Below are 15,795 nucleotides of genomic sequence, written 5' to 3'. Positions count from 1 at the left end.
AAAAGAAAAAGTAGAAGCTCTGAAAGCGTTTTCTACCTGAGAAAAGAGTTAGAGGTGTCAGTTCTCACACCATTTTCCTCTCTGCCCACCTTCCTTCTGGTGTCTGAGACCCTGAATATTTCCCTTTTTTCTCTGGCACTTAGTGAAGGGGATCTGTTTTCATAGCAGACACAAGGTCCTTGCCTGTTTCACGCTTCCCTGAGGCCCTGGGACTCCCAGGTACACTCTCAGGTAGTAAGATCCCCAGCATCCAGGGTCCAAATATCTCCCCAGGTCAGACCTCTGGCAGTCCTCACAGAGGCCTTAGAGAAGGTCTCTGGGACTCAGCATTATGCCTTTTCTGCAGGAGAGCTATAATAAACAGGTAATGAGTATAAGGACAAATTTCGACCCTGCTTGATTTCTTTCTCTCTGGTATTACTTTTGTCTTCTTGTTTCCTTATAGTTTTCTGTTTCTTTCACAGGCCCCAAACTATTTTTCTTCTATCATTCGCTAGCTCTTATAAAGTATTGCCAGTAATATTGAATAGAAGCCGGGATTTGTGGGGTGAGGAGCAGACACATTCCTGTCAGGGTGTTTCCCTTTCCTGTCTGCTGCCACTTCTTCCCTGGGATGGGCCTGCCAGTGGTTGGCCCTGGGCAAAACTTAGAAGTCCATGTAAGGTGATGTTGCCTTCTTGCAGCAAAGAAACCTTATGTGTTATACAGTGTTAAATGTTTGCCATACTAAACCTACTATAGATTGTGTCTTGTTGTAATGCTAATCTCTAATATATGCTGGTATACTCTTCATATTTATATTGCTTCAGAAGGGTGGTTGTCTGCTCAATACTTAAAACTTTAGGGGAAACCTCATGAGAGGCTCATTACTCTGCAGAATAAATGTTTTAATTATTTATCAAAGTGGTAACAAATTATTTTGAATATTATAAATATGAAGTGTTTATCTGGGTCTCAACTGTGTAACTTTATTTAAATAAATATTTTACAGTTTTTTTCGAAAGAATTCAAGAGATGCAAGTGGTCTGTCAATCTCAGTTTACAAAGAGAAGTCTCCCCTAAACCTTTAAACAATCTTGGGAGTCCTTTTCCTAGTTCTCCCCATGGAAGATCTATAGGTCGATTCCACTTGGCCGTGGAATGAGGCTTTCGTGTTCTTGTTGGCAACTTTTTTCTTTTTTTTTTAGGAAGCAGTATCAATTTTTAATACAAAAAGTCTGGCCAAGTATTTGAAAGCTGTTGATGAACTGAAAAGTAATGTAGCTGAAGATGAAAAGCTGTTGTTGGAAGAAAAGAGTAGAGACGTGGCTGCCCAGTGGGAGGTAAGAACATGCGTGCGTATCGGGGTGTACGCTGATGCATCTGGCTGTGGAGCCTTGTGCCGTCTGAGCCGTTCCTGCTTGTCCTGTCTACTGCGCATCACACAGGGCTGGTCCCCGCAGACTGCGGTTCCCAGGCGCTGTATCGCTGGCTCCTGTGTTCGGCCAATGACGGCACTGGAAATTAGAAGGGGATTGGAAGAGGGGAAACCTGAGAGTCCAAAGGCTTTATGGCCCCTTGTTGGACAGGGTCTCTGGCAGCTGTGTCCCCCCTGGCGGCAGGTTCCCCGGTTCCAGCCTCTGGTTGGTGACCCTTCTGCCTGCAGTCCACTGAAGCCCAAAGCCCAGCGGCGGGTGGCAGCTTTCTGCTGATGCTCATCTCTGGATTGCCTCACTGTCCCCTCTTTGGTTTTCATCTCTGGTGTAATCAGTCCTCAGCATGTAATACCCCCTAAGGTGAACATTTAGTGTCTTCTGGTTTCCTGGTTGGATCCTGTCTGAGACAACATATTGACACACATACGCAGAGTTTTGGGTACAGGCTTCAGGGGCGCACAGGCTTGGGTCCAGCAGCCGTGGTCCTGGGGAAGTCACTTAATTGCCAGAAATTTCACTGATGAAATGCCAATAACCCCACTGACTTGACAGGATTGTTGCAAAGATTTATGTAAAGGACCTATCACAGAGATTGTGTACAATATATGGTATTTAGTATTGAATATGGTTTTTTGTGTATATGTGTGCAGGTATGTATGAACATATGAGGAGGGAGAGAATGAAGTAATGTCACTGAATATCTACTGTTAAAGTTCCTCTTAAAACACATGTTAAAGTAAACTTTAATTTAGACCTATTTTATATTTACAGAATTATTACAGATAGTACAGAATTCCACTATATTCCATGACCAGTATTCCCTGCTATTCACATCTTATATTTTTCTAGTACCTTTGTTATAATGGATGGATTAATACTGACACCAAGTTTATATTTTATGACTATTTCAGTTTTTCCTAATGTGCTTTTTAATTTTTTGATCTTCACCTGATCATATGTTTATTGATATTAAAAGAAGAAGAGGGAGAGAGAGAGAATAAATAGAGAATAAAAAGACAGAGAAACATCACTGTGAGAGAGAAACATCAGTTGGTTGCATCCTGTATGCGCCCTGACTGGGAATTGAACCGGCACCCTTTTGGTGTAGGGGATGATGCTCCAACCAGCTGAGCCACCCAGCCAAGGCCCTAATGTGTTTTTCAGTCTGTTCCAGAATACTATGCAGGATACATATTATAATATTTGGTTATTTCCGCAGAGGCTCAGATGTGTGTTTTATATATATTTTTTCTCAGTCTGCAGCTCATCTCTTTAATTCTAACAGTGCCTTTCCCAACTAAAACACATTTTTAGCAGTTAGAAAGAAAAAAATGTGTTTATGGGTCTGATACATTTTTAAAAGTTTTCCCCAAAGACAAAAGGACGAATCAGAATTTCATAAGCTCTATTTCTGTCCTTTGTTACTACAAGTATTTCTATTGTGTTTTTAATGGAAGACCTTTCAATATATTTTGTTCCCATGGTTAATATGTGTCTTTGCTTATTTACAGTCTCTTCATCATGAAATGTCTTTGTATATTCAACAACTAAAAATAGACATTGAAAAAGGAAAAATTAGTGACAATATTTTAAGACTTGAAAAGCAAATAAATAGAGAAAAGAAACTAATTCGCAGAGGAAAGACCAAGGGTCTCATCAAGGAACATGAGGTAAACCACGCATTTTCCATTTGCACTTTGTCATCATTTTGAGATTTTTCTCGAAAGGGGTTGTGTGTGACCTTGGCCTAGGATTGCATCTGCTCTGAAAATGGCTTCAGCCGTCTCACGCCCTGTGGAGTATTCTTATGCAGTTCAAGTTCTAACTAGAGCCTGTGATTCTTGCATTTTAGAAGTGAGAAAAATTTAGCATTGAGTTAATAGCTCATGACTTCCCTTGATAGGTTTCCATGACCACTGTCCTTGAGAGTCTGGCTACCAACCTGTCACCTGTTACTGAGGTACCCAAAGTTACTTTTGTGAGGACACAGTGTCCTCAGAAGTGCAGCTTTTGTGATAGGTATCAAGTCAGGATAGAAACCAGCTGGGCAAATCTAATGTCTCCTTTTGGTCCCCATCCTGCTTGACCGCTTCTATGTATTGGTTTGGCTAAAAAGTCCGTTATGTTTTTTTCTCCCATACAGTGGCTCCAGTAGAGCTCAGTTGTCTTTAACTTCATTCAGAACAATTGTGCTAGATTGTATTGTGACAGCTGTCATAGCAGTGTGCATTTTAAGAAAACTTATCAAAATTGGTGAATTTTTATGCAACCACTTTAATATTGAAGATGGAAGAAAATGCACAACACTTTTTGCATATTATGTTTTGGTATTTCAAGAAAGGTAAAAACAACTGAAATGCAAAAAAAGATTTGTGCAGTGTATGGAGAGGGTTCTGTGACTGATTGTGTCAAAGGGGTTTGCGAAGTTTCTTGGCGCTATTGCCATTTTGGCCAAGCGTTTCTTTGCTGTGGGGCTGTCTTATGCAGGATGGTTAGCAGCACCCCTGGCCTCTACTCACGAGAAGCCAATAGTGGGAGATAGCCAACATACTCAAACTATCCTAATCAATAAAGTTATTGGTGAAAATGAAAAATGTGTATTTTATTTTACAGAATAAAACATAACAGACTTTTTAGCTGACCCAATATTTGACATACTGACCTCTGTTTTCCATTTCTCTAAATTTTTTTTCCTGCTGTGGCTTTCCTAATGTCAATCTCTTTCTTTTCTTTTTTTAAAAAAATATTTTATTTATTTATCTTTAGAGGGGAAGGGAAGGAGAGAGGGAGGAAACATAAGTGTATGGTTGCTTCTCGTGCATCCCCTGCAGGGAACTAGCTCCTGTCGGAAACTGGCCTGCAACCCAGGCATGTGCCCTGACTGGGAATCGAACCGTGATCGTCTGGTTCGCAGGCCCGTCTTGCTTTCTATTATTTTCTTTTTTTTGTACAGTTTTTTTCTAATGTAATTCACAAACGTCACCTTCTTATTGTGTTATCTCAATATTTTAATTTTGACAGTTTTCATTTTTGGCTAATTCCGTGATGCTCTAGGCAATTTTAGGCACGCTGGGGTTTTAGCTGCCTCTCTCCTGATGGCACCTAAATCTTTATGAGCAGTTTAGCCCTTTGCTCTGAGCTCCAGGTTCTGTTTCCAACTGAGACACCACAGTGTTCTTCAGAGACCTCACATTCAGCACATCCAAACACGAACCAGTGGCATCTTCTCTCGAACGTTTCTTCCTCCCACATACCCTGTTTATGAAGGGCGTTGCTGTCTCAGCGTCTCCTTCCTTCCCTCCCCCCTGGCCTGAGTGGGGTCTGTGGCAGAGTCCTATCTGTTACTCTTCAGAACAGCTGCTGCTTTTCCTTCCTCACCACTGGTGCTGCCACTTCCCTTAGCCTGGGTTATTTTCTCAGCGTGATGAAGGTGCCATCATCTTCTAAACTCATCACCCAAGTGACCCCTTTGAACAACAGATCTGTGTCCCTGGCTCACCCATGCTCCCAGGACATTTCCAATCTCCCGAGGAGGCCATTCAAGTGCTTCGCCGTCTGGCCCCAGGGCCTGCCTGTAACACTCTCTCTGCGCGTGCCCTCCAGCCACACTAGACTACTGTCCCTTCAGAACATCTGGGGCTTTTCCTCTCTAGGCTGCAAACATACATATCTTACTGAATTTTCACATGCACCTGCGAGCCTTCAAAGAGATTGAAGACTTAAAGAAGTGACCAGAGTAGGAACCTTTTATACCTTTTAGACAAAAAATACATTTGTGAAGAGTTGGCAAGACAACGGGGTTTGGGCTGGTAGTGGTACATGGTGAAGAAGTAAGTGGAAGGATCAATACTAGTTTAACAAGATTTGCTTGCAGATTCCCCTGGTGCTGTCTCTGGGCTGGGGAGTGTTTGTCTCCAGTAAAAGGAAACTTTGTTTCCCATATTTAGGCAGAAAAGGGAGAGCTTTTTCTGCACTTACTACTTCTTAATTGCCTTCAGCTCAAAATAGTTTTCAGGTCACAGAGGCATATTTTGGCTCTGGCTGGGTGGCTCGGTTGGTTGACTGTCCTCCCCTACACCCAGAGATTGTGGGTTCGATTCCCAGTCACTGCACATACCTAGGTTGTGGGCTCAATTCCCAGCTGGGTACATACGGGAGGTAACTGATCGATTTTTCTGCCTCACATGGATGTTCTCTGTTGCCTTTCCTGTCTCTCTCAAATCAGTAAAAACATTTCCTCAGATGAAGATTTTTTTTAAAAAGGTGTGTTTGGGGGGGACACATTCTGGTTTTCTTACTCTAGAACTGGACTGTGGCACGTCCCTTCAGGGCTGACCGCCCCATCTTCTCCATGCCCGTTACCACGCCAGGCAAACAGTGGACAGGCTTCTAGCAGACTGTGCTGCGAGAGTCACGCACATCTGTTGTGTCGAACCCTCGTGGACTAATTATGTAAACTCATTTGGAACACATTTCCTGCTTTGTTTCCTCAATTAGGCCTGCTTTCCTCAGGAAGGCGGCCTGTGCCAGCTTGACCGCCACATGGATGTCCTGCGGGAGCTGTGCGAAGAGCTGACTTCACAGAAGGGGCAACAGGAAGTGAGGAGAGCACTCAAAGATTATGAACAAAAAATTGAAAGGCTTCGGAAATGTGCTTCTGAGATTCACACGACGCTGCAGCGCACAGTCGGGGGCACGTCGAGAAACAAGTTAGTGCTTCATCAGAATAGCCACGTGTCAGAGAAAACACACGATAAAGCCTCCTGCAAAATCAAATAAAATTGAGTATTATTATGCATTCCCTTTCAGGCTTCATGTCCCCCCTCTAGCTCAATATGTAATTTTGATTCCTTCCCAGGGGGACCGTGGACACGTCTGAGAACGGAGGAAGGAATGCCCACAGTGAGGTGCCCTCTGCAAACTCAAATAATCAGCCATCGACCGAAAAGGTGATAAATGTGGATAATGTGTTTTAGAAGTAAACTCAATGGAAAAGCCAAGTGTACAGTAATCCCCTTCTCCTTGATTAAGCGATGGTTTTAATTATCTGATAGTTTTCATCAGCTGAGAATTCCCACTTAAATCATGCAAGGAGGGTTGCTCTTCAAAGAATTAAAATGCAGCAAAGCTGTACCAAGCTTAACTTAATTTTCTGCTGAGAGTACAGACAATTTTTTTAAAAAAGAGACCATTTTGAGTCATGAATACATGTCAACAGAGCACATTACTACTGAGGATATAAAAGGTTAAGTTTAATCTGTACAGATGCCTTGGTGTCACTGAGATGAGGTGGTTCATTTATCATTTGTCTTTTGCTCATTATGATGTCTTTTACTATCTTTGGGATTTGAATTTTCATTTAGAACCTTAGGTAAGTGGGCACTTACAGTGTATCACAGCCCAGATGACCAGTCAGAGGTGTGGGAAAGGAAGGAGGTGTATTTGTTTTGAGAGGCCTGCTCTTGCACGCTAGGCTTCTGTCTGCTTTCGACTATCCCCGTGTGGTCGAAGTCAGCAAGAGCATTCAGGGGGTCAGGAGAAGTCCTTCGTTATGCTGACATTCCAAGTAGGAGGTGAGACTCCGTGTAATAAATCTTCCCTGTCCCATGGGAAGATCTTTTCTCTGAGCTGAGAAACCTCAAATAAATTGTGTTATCTCCTGGGGTATAGAGAATCAATAATATGCCTTTGTATCAAAAAGTGTTTGTCTGTTCTAGACAACTAAGTATATTGAAGATACTGTGTTTCCTATTTTGCGTATTTGTTTAGGCAGTAGAATCCATGGAGAATCTGAACCTGGAATCAGAGTTGAAGCCTCCTCAGGAAGAAAACATGGAGAAGTATGAAAAGGATCACAATACATCTATGAATAGTTTACTGGAGAGGTAAACTCTTTCAAACAACTGGAAAGTCTACCAAAAGTCTTCCAGCATCACAAACACGTTATTTCATAAGTTCTCACTGCCCTGTAGTCATGATTTATGCATGTGGTCTAGCAACTTTAACAGATTCCCTGGGGTTTTCTTAGGCGTAATTGACAGTAATTGAAAAACTTTTTTGTCTCATTTTTTAATTTAAGTAATGTCACATTTAATTTTTCCCAGGTTTGATACATGCAGAGAAGCGCTTGAACTACACCTGCAAAACAACACATTTAGGATTACTTCTGATTTCCCTAGTGACAGGGAAAGGAGTAGTGCTTGTCTGCAGGGTAAACTGAAAGATCTACAGGTAATTGAAAACGTTATTAGAGTTCATCTTTTGTTGGAAAAATAATACCACCATGAGGAGAGAGATGACCGTTTTGGTTGAGGTCCCTTATGCGAGATGTTTCCAAAGAACTCTTTGGATTGCATTTCTAACGTCATCTGATTCTAGGAAGTGATTTGCACCCAAGTATCAAACCCAGGAAAGACTCTGGTTCAGGGTCCTCATTTATTGCTCATGCTCTAATTTGATGCTCCAGACACTGTGACTTGCAAAATTTTGGATTGTGCTTAGGAGGGGAATGAGGGCTTTGGATGAATTGGTCAGAAGAATGTGGTTGAAAGGCAATTTTAACCAACATTTCTTGATTCTAGGTTGCTCTAAAATTAACAAGACATGAAAAACCAGTGACTAAATATTTTTCAGTTTCTCATCTTAGCCAAATTGTCACAACGTCTCTCTGATGTTGGACAGTAAGGGCCAGGGGTTGAGGGGGTTTTTACTCTAAGTGATGGCTGATTTTCCTGGAGAGCTATCAAAGGATGTACTGCATTTGATTCAAGAGCTAAAGAATAAAACAGTCTAGCTAGTGGCAGGCACATCAGCTGTAAGCTTTTTTATTGCGAAGACAATCTATGCATTGTAGTGCAACACTTGTGCACTTGGACGTGTAGTAGAGCAAACCCTCACAGAACAGGCATTCGGTAGAGAAAAGGCCATGGGTGGTTCCTACCTCGGCCTTTTATGTTTTCTAGTTTTCTTCTTTTATGATGCTGTTTCCTGAGTCACACTTTACAGATTGGCTCCTGTTTTGCATATGAATAAGCAAAATTCCTGTGTTAAAATCTCTGTTGTTCATTGTTCAAATGATGGAGTTAGCATATTTTCAAAGCAATTAAGAAACTGTCTTGGGACCTTACTCCAAGGACTGAATAATAAATTGGTTAGAAAAGCTATACTAATCCTTGGGGAAAGGGAAGGATAAATTATACTGGTGGGTACACAGTAAAATTCCTTCAAAAAAAAAAGAACCAAGATAAGGTGCTAAAATGGTACAGAATTTTTAGGCACTTAATTATAAATCATAAATTAATTTTATTCACTTCTTGTTTGTTAGAAACAGTTTTGGTTCACTTCAATTTTCTTTTAGTTTAGGGAGAAACAAAGATTTATTATTTAGGGGAAATAGCATGTCTGTTCGTACAACTGTTGCGTCTTTCTGAATTGGGTTGTGTGCACTGAACTTAGGGGAAGGGAGTTTGGAATTGGATGGAAGCTGCATTGTGGACTCCCTTGGCTTCATTAAAAGGGTCTCTGACAGCACAGTTAGTGTTACTGTTCCCTGGTAGATACTTGTAGGTGGTTGGAAGGTAATGTTTTCTAAGTGTATTTTTATGTTAAACTTTGTCCAGTTGGTGGCTGTCTCATTTTGTAAGAACAGAATAATTGTGCCTGTTAACACATAAGTTGATAAATTTATGTATTTTCATCCAGGTCTTAAAAAATGAAACTGATGCTTGCTGGAAAGAGTTTGAGATGACGTCGTCTCAGTTAGAAGAACTTGAGAGTGACAGAAAGAAGCCTTTTATAATTAAAGCAAGAGACAGATTAAAGGACAAAGAGAGAGAGTTTCAGATGAGTCTTAAGACCAGGTATAATTCCAAGATCTATTGATAATGAATTTATTCAACTTTTAAATGCCATTTTAAGCTAGTCTAGTACTGTCCTAGTATGTTACTTTGTTTACTTGTCACAACCACCACAAGAGAGGCTGACATTTTACTGACTAGCAAGCTGATGGGGTGGTTATATAACCTAATGAGCCATACCACTGGCTAGTGACTTACATGGAGTTTAAAGTCTGTTGAGTTCCCCAAATCATCCTCTTCCCAATGTCCCCTTGTGCTTGAATTTGGTCATATTGTGTGACTTCTCTGGGCCTCTCCTAATTTCTGAAATGAGAGTGCTGTAATTACCCCTGTACATAGGATATGTATCCCTGCTTCACACTGGAGGAAACCGAGGCTCTGGGTCTGTGTGTTAACTATGCAATTTACATAACTATCTGTATGTAAATTGAAACATAACTAACTATGTTTCAGTTTATTATTAGTAGAGCCTATTCTTGGCTCTGTTATATTTCCACTAATAAAATAATTAGTATTTATAACGAGGTTTCTTTGTCGTCAAGGCAGTGTTAAATTGCATGCAGTAATTTGTACTTTACAATTTTCCATTCAGCGTGGTGTGTTAAACCATTAAGAATACTTGTATAGGAAACAGCTTATCTTTGCCATTTTGGATTGCTGGGCTTGGGTTTCAGTGTGATGCTCTGTACATATTGTGTGTATTTGTATCAGATAATCATTTGCCGTTCTTGGTTAAGTAGGGGCATTACTGTGTTTTATGGGGCGTCTCTCTGCTCTGTTCCCCCTACATCTTGCTTATTTTTCCCCTAGAGTGGAGTCTTTGGAGATGGCGCTGCAGGTTGTGTTACCTGTGGAGAGGGAGTCGCTCCTCCTCTGTGGCTCAGACCTCCCCGTTCGCGAGGTGGCTGTTGGAGAATTTCGTCTCACTGATGCCGATGGCCTGTATCAAAGCCTGAGAGTAAATATAAGTTCTCATCATATAGTTATAGAATCATCAGTTCCTCAGAGATTTATCCATGTTTCTGCATTTTCAATTGTACACCAATAGTATGTATTTAGAATATAAGCCACGACAGAAAGATCTTCAGTAATTTAGGCTTGTTATTTATTTCTTAACTGTTTAATTCCTTTCAAATTTGGAAGTAGGTACTGTGAAGTAAATGATGAGATATTTTCTTTGAATTCAAAGTGAAGGGTTCCTTATGAATGCCTTTTCCAGTGACTGAAATCTTAAACATCTGCTGGACTCATGCTTATATTAGCATATTCCACAGATTACTTATTCCAAATCCCATCATAAGGAAAACATATTTGTTTTATTTTTCAGATTATAAACAGATGTCTCAATTGTTAACTCTGATTATTTTCATTGAAGCAATAGGTTTATATACTTGCTTTCTTTGGGGGATTGAAACATCAGGAAGGGTATTGGATGAAGAAACAGCCGGGCCACCTGATCATTTGCAATGAAAATGCTGACACTGTCAGCCCTGGTTAAACTGAGAAGCACTTTTCTAGATTAAATCTAGTTACATACTTTGAGGGTAGTTTCTGACATGCAGTCTTACTTTTTTCTACCTCAGTCTTTTCAGTTTTTCTTACCTTTATTTTAGGATATTCAAGATTCTATAGCAAAACAGATAGAGAGATGTAACAGTTTGGAGCATTCGGGCAACTTGGCATTAAAGGAGTTACACCCAGTTGATGTACATGCAACACAGGCTATTCTAGGAAAACAGAGATCACAACTTGAAGAAATGAACCACAGGATCCAGACCAGTAAAGATGCCCTCAGGGCTCTGGAAGATTTTCTGGCTTCTCTGAGAACAGCCGAACTCCCTGTTGACCCTTCCATGGGCCTTTCAGCCTCAGCTACACAGGTGTCACCAGAAAATACTTTGACAGTGAAAAATAAAGAGGGAGAAATTTATCTGATGAAAGATAAGGCCAGGCATTTGGATAAACGTTTGAAGACGCTTGGTATAAGCTTTAAAGATGCCGAACGGGGTGAAGAGGCATCCTGTGAAAAACTCCTTGATGCTCTGTCCAAACACTTACTTGAGACACGTGGCTGTGGCAGACAGGAGAGTCTCACTGAAGAAGACAGACTCCTGCAAACTTGTACTCTCAAAAATAACGAGCTCCTGAAAAACATTCTAGATGTGCACAGTCAGCTCAGTAAAATTGGTCTCAAGGATGCGACTGTTCCAGCTGTGAAACAACGGTGAGTGTTGTTTCCATCCAAGACGACATTTTTCTGTCTTTTCAAATATCCATTAGATGAAACAAATACTTCTGTCTTTCTGTTTCTATTCCATCCCACTCCATTCAGCCTTCGGCATTCTTTTTTGTGGACTTTTCAAACAAACTGCCTTCTTGTTGATACTGTGCTTTTATAAGATGTTATATAATTTTTTTCTTTAAAGTTTTCATTCTCATGAACTAAGATGTGGATAGAGTACATGAGTTGCTTCAAATTCCCTTTAGTGCTCTGTATTTATTACGGTGTTCTCTTGATGGGGGAAGCCCTGGCAAACTACATGTTTGACAAGGAAGAAATAAGTGCTAGCAGATGCACACCCCCTGCCTCATCCCTGCTTCTTCCTTTATCATTCAGGTTCATCCTTCCTTCCATCCGGACTAGGGTGGGGACTGAGTAGGAGGGCACGGGATGGAGATAAGCTGTAGTTAGTGTCAGTTCTGTGAGCTGAGCAGAACTGGGATAAACTGGGGCTGGCAGCCTGCAATATGAGTGCTGCTGTTTTCATTCTGCCGGTCAGAGTCGGCCTCTCAGTCCTGATAGTGGCAGTGTTAGGAAGAGTCCCTTTTGTGGAGCTCCCGTCCCCTTAGTAAGTCTCTCCCACTTTCTGTCTCCATGTGCCTCTGTAGTCCTTCAGGTCCAGTGTTCTCTTCGGGCTTTTTAGCTGACCAAGCTCTTTCCTCTGAAATTCCCGTCTGACTTCAGTCTCAATGAGACTTCCATTCCTATATCACCCTAGTTCTTAATGAGGTGTTGAACTAAATGCTAATTTATTATGAATTCATTGTTAGTAGATTTTATTATAGATTTAGAAGGAATAAGTATGCGAATTAAATATTCATTTATGAAAACCATATATTTATAACTAATAAATTGCTTTTATTCTTAATTTAGTTATTAACACAATAGATATGTGGCTTGTGCTAGGCATTGTTTTAGGTACTAGGGGTATAGCAATTAACAAAATAGACAAAAATTCTTGCCCTTCATAGAACTTATTACCAAGCGGGAGGAGTAAGATATTCAGTATGTCTGATGATGATAAAAGCTATAGAGAAAAAAATTAAGCAAAGAAGGACAAGGGGTTGCAATTCAAAGAGAGTCATTAGGGACAGTTGTACTAAGAAGGTGACCTTGAAGTAAGTTGGATGGGGTGAGAGCTAGCTAAGTGATTACCAACTGGAGGAAGGGCCTTCCAGGCTGAGGGAGCAGTGGGTACAGAGGCCAGGTGTGAGACTGGGCCTGGCATGTTTGCGGAGAAGCTGGGAGGTGAGGAGGGCAGCAATGGGTGGGGTATGAGGGGAGTCAGAGGTGATGGATGGGGTGGGGCTTAGCTCGTGACTTCTGGGTCATGTGATTACTTTGGGTTTTACTTTGAGTGGCATTGGGAAGTCAGTCACTGGAGGGTTCTGAGCAGAGGGAAGTGAATGGGTTTTTATTGTGCTAGCTTCTCTGTGACTCATGTGTTAACTGTGGACTGTAGGGGTCAAGGGAAGATGCAGGAAGTCTAGTTTGACCTATTTCAGTAATCCAGGTGAGGGATGATAGTGCTGTGGACCAGTGGTGAAATGGTGAAAAGGGTTTAGATTCTCTATGTATTTTGAAGGGAAAGTCTACAGGATTTGTTGACACATTGGACATAGGCTGTTACAGAAATATTGGGGCTACCATTAACTGAGGTGAGAAAGCCTAAAGTGTATCAAGCAATGAATAAAAGATCAGGCGTGCTCAGTTTCAGAAGTGATAGGTTCAGAATAATTCTTTGGCTTTCATGTATGGGTATCAATAAGACTCTTAAAAACAGATGGTATAAGGGGTCAGGGTTAGAGGTATAATTTGAGAGTTCTTAGCATTTTAGAATGCTGTTGAAAGCCATGAGCAGCAGAGTGCATTTAGATAGATGAGTAGAGGTCAGTGTACGCTGGGGTAGGGGAGAGATGAAGAGGAACAAGCCGAAGATGCTGAGGAGGTCAGTGAAGTAGGAGGGAAATCAAGAGTCCTGGGAGTCCAGTGACAAGGCCTTTCAGCGGAGGAGGTAAGCAGCTGGGTCAAAGGCTGCTGATTAGTGAAGGGAGGTGAAGTTTGAGAGTGGAACATAGTTTAGCGCCTCAGTGGTTGCCAGAGGTCTTGACGAGTGAGCTATTTTTGGAGGACCCATAGGGAGTAAAAGCCTTATGGGAATAGATGCAAGAGAAATTGGAAAAGAGCAAGTAGAGACAGTGGATATCTGATAAAAGCGATTTAGACTTATGTGAATGGAGTTAATCCTTCCGGGATTAGTTTGCACATTAGCACCCTTAGCTCTTTCTTGATATGGGAGAGCTGTTACACATGGGATAGAAATACAAGTTTTCCCTCTTTCTTGGGCCCCCACCCTTCCCCTGGAGCTTGTAATGCTCTTCCAGGCATCTCTGTTCCCCTCTACATACCATGCTCTCTCTCCCACCCATTTACACACCCGTACTCTTTCTTCTCACATGCACATACACACCCTTTACAAATGTGCTCCTCACAGAAAAATGGTACCAGTTTTGGTTTTGCATATTTATTATATAAAACACCAGATGAGTATTCTAAAAGTGCAAAGAGCCTCCTGAACTCTGTAACAGCAATATGTAATTTTCGTCTTCATAAACCTCATGAGGACAAGTTCAAGTTGATGTGCTTCCCCAATTGCCCATATTTACGTTGTGTCAAATTGTCTAATAATGGCTATCAATCTTTTCTCTTTCATATTCAAGGAAAAAATTATTAATCAAACTGGATAAGGACCTAGATGACTATAAAGAAGAGAAGAAACACTTGCAAGATATGGTCAGTTCTCTTCCACAGTTCGAAGATGGCAGAGAAAAAGCTCTGAACCAGCAGTGCCAAGACACAGCACTCCTGTGGGAGAATGCAAAAGCTTCCATCGCTGAATGGTAAGGAAAACAATTCCTCCAAAATCGGCAAAATGGACTGTAGCATGATTGACTTTTTGAAATGCGTGTGTTTAAAACCCATTCCCATTATGGGCCTAACAGAAGGACAAACAGGAGATTCATCCTGGAAACTCACTGAGTCAATGTCTGAGCAGACCTGGAACCACAGGTTGGGGCTTGAATGAACTTGAGGAGTTATCTAGGAAGGATATCAAATGCATGGTATATTAATCACCTACATTAGTGTTCTATTACTGCTGTAACCAATTACCACAATTTGGTGGCTTCAAAACATCACAAACTTATATTGCAGTCTGGAGGTTGGAAATCCCCAAATCAAGCTTTGTTTCTTTCTGGAGACTCTAGGAGAACAGAGATACATGAATCCCTGTCCTTGCCTTTTTTGTCTTTTGGGGCCCTCCTACTACATTCCTTGGCTTGGGTCCCTTTCTTCCATTTTTTAAAAAAATTAATTTTAGAGGAAGTGAGAGACAGAGAGAGAAACATCAACCTGCTGTTCCACCCACTGATGTGTTCATTGTTTGATTCTTTTTTTTTTTAAAGATTTTATTTATTTTTTAGTCAGAGTGGAAGGAAGAGAGAGAGGGAGAGAAATATCAGTGTGGGGTTGCCTCTTGCCCGCCCCCTCCTGGGGTCCTGGCCTGCTACCCAGGCATGTGCCCTGACTGAGAATCAAACTGGTGACCTTTTGGTTCCCTGAGCAACACCAGCCAGGGCCATTGGTTGATTCTCGTATGCACCTTGATTGTAGATCAAACCCACAGCCTTGACATACATCTGGGGATGATGCTCTAAGTAATGGAGCCACCCAGCCAGGGCCCCCTTCTTCCTTCTTTAAAGCCAGTGTCTTGGCATCTTCGAATCTCGACCCCAATCTCTCTGTCGCTCTCACCTCTGCTTCTCATCACATTATCTTCTCTGACTCTGACCTTCCTGGCTCCCTCCTATAAGGACCCTCCTGATTATATTTCACCCACTTGGATGACTCAGGGTAATGTCCCATTTTAAGACCCTGAACTTAATCACAACTGCAAAGTCGCTTTTGCCATATAAGGTAACATGTTCACAGGACATGCGCACTGTTGGTGGTTGGGGGCATTATTCTTCCACACCACCCACCACCCTCCTTGAATGGCAGATGTTGTCTGTCGCTTGCTGCCATCTTTCCCACAGAGCCTAGGCATGGCTCAAAGGTTTTCTTAACTGTGTAACAGCCGTTACCTGTGAGTCCCAGGTGGTAAATCCGCTCAATCTACTCCATCCTTGGCTTCTCCTCCTTACTCTCTGCCTACGGGTAGGAGTGGTCCAGAGGACTGATCCCT

General features: G+C 41.6%; 1 protein-coding gene across 4 annotated transcripts in view; it reads left to right on the top strand.

Annotated features, from left to right (window-relative positions):
• Positions 1-15,795, top strand: part of SYNE2 (spectrin repeat containing nuclear envelope protein 2) — a 296,623-nt gene that overhangs the window by 106,091 nt on the left and 174,737 nt on the right. For all 4 annotated transcript variants that reach the window (XM_037031145.1, XM_037031147.1, XM_037031146.1 and 1 more), the window contains exons 22-31: positions 1,188-1,322; positions 2,927-3,085; positions 5,913-6,124; positions 6,274-6,364; positions 7,185-7,300; positions 7,520-7,646; positions 9,117-9,274; positions 10,082-10,229; positions 10,885-11,495; positions 14,273-14,452. In XM_037031145.1, the coding sequence (XP_036887040.1) occupies positions 1,188-1,322; positions 2,927-3,085; positions 5,913-6,124; positions 6,274-6,364; positions 7,185-7,300; positions 7,520-7,646; positions 9,117-9,274; positions 10,082-10,229; positions 10,885-11,495; positions 14,273-14,452 (1,937 nt within the window). The remainder of the gene's footprint in view (positions 1-1,187; positions 1,323-2,926; positions 3,086-5,912; positions 6,125-6,273; positions 6,365-7,184; positions 7,301-7,519; positions 7,647-9,116; positions 9,275-10,081; positions 10,230-10,884; positions 11,496-14,272; positions 14,453-15,795) is intronic.

This window comes from Sturnira hondurensis, unplaced genomic scaffold (genome assembly GCF_014824575.4).
Source record: "Sturnira hondurensis isolate 20B ecotype Veracruz unplaced genomic scaffold, ASM1482457v3 Scaffold0021143, whole genome shotgun sequence".
Classification (NCBI taxonomy): Eukaryota; Metazoa; Chordata; class Mammalia; order Chiroptera; family Phyllostomidae; genus Sturnira; species Sturnira hondurensis.
Note: the sequence above shows the minus strand (reverse complement) of the source record. Positions and strands in the feature narration are given on the sequence as shown.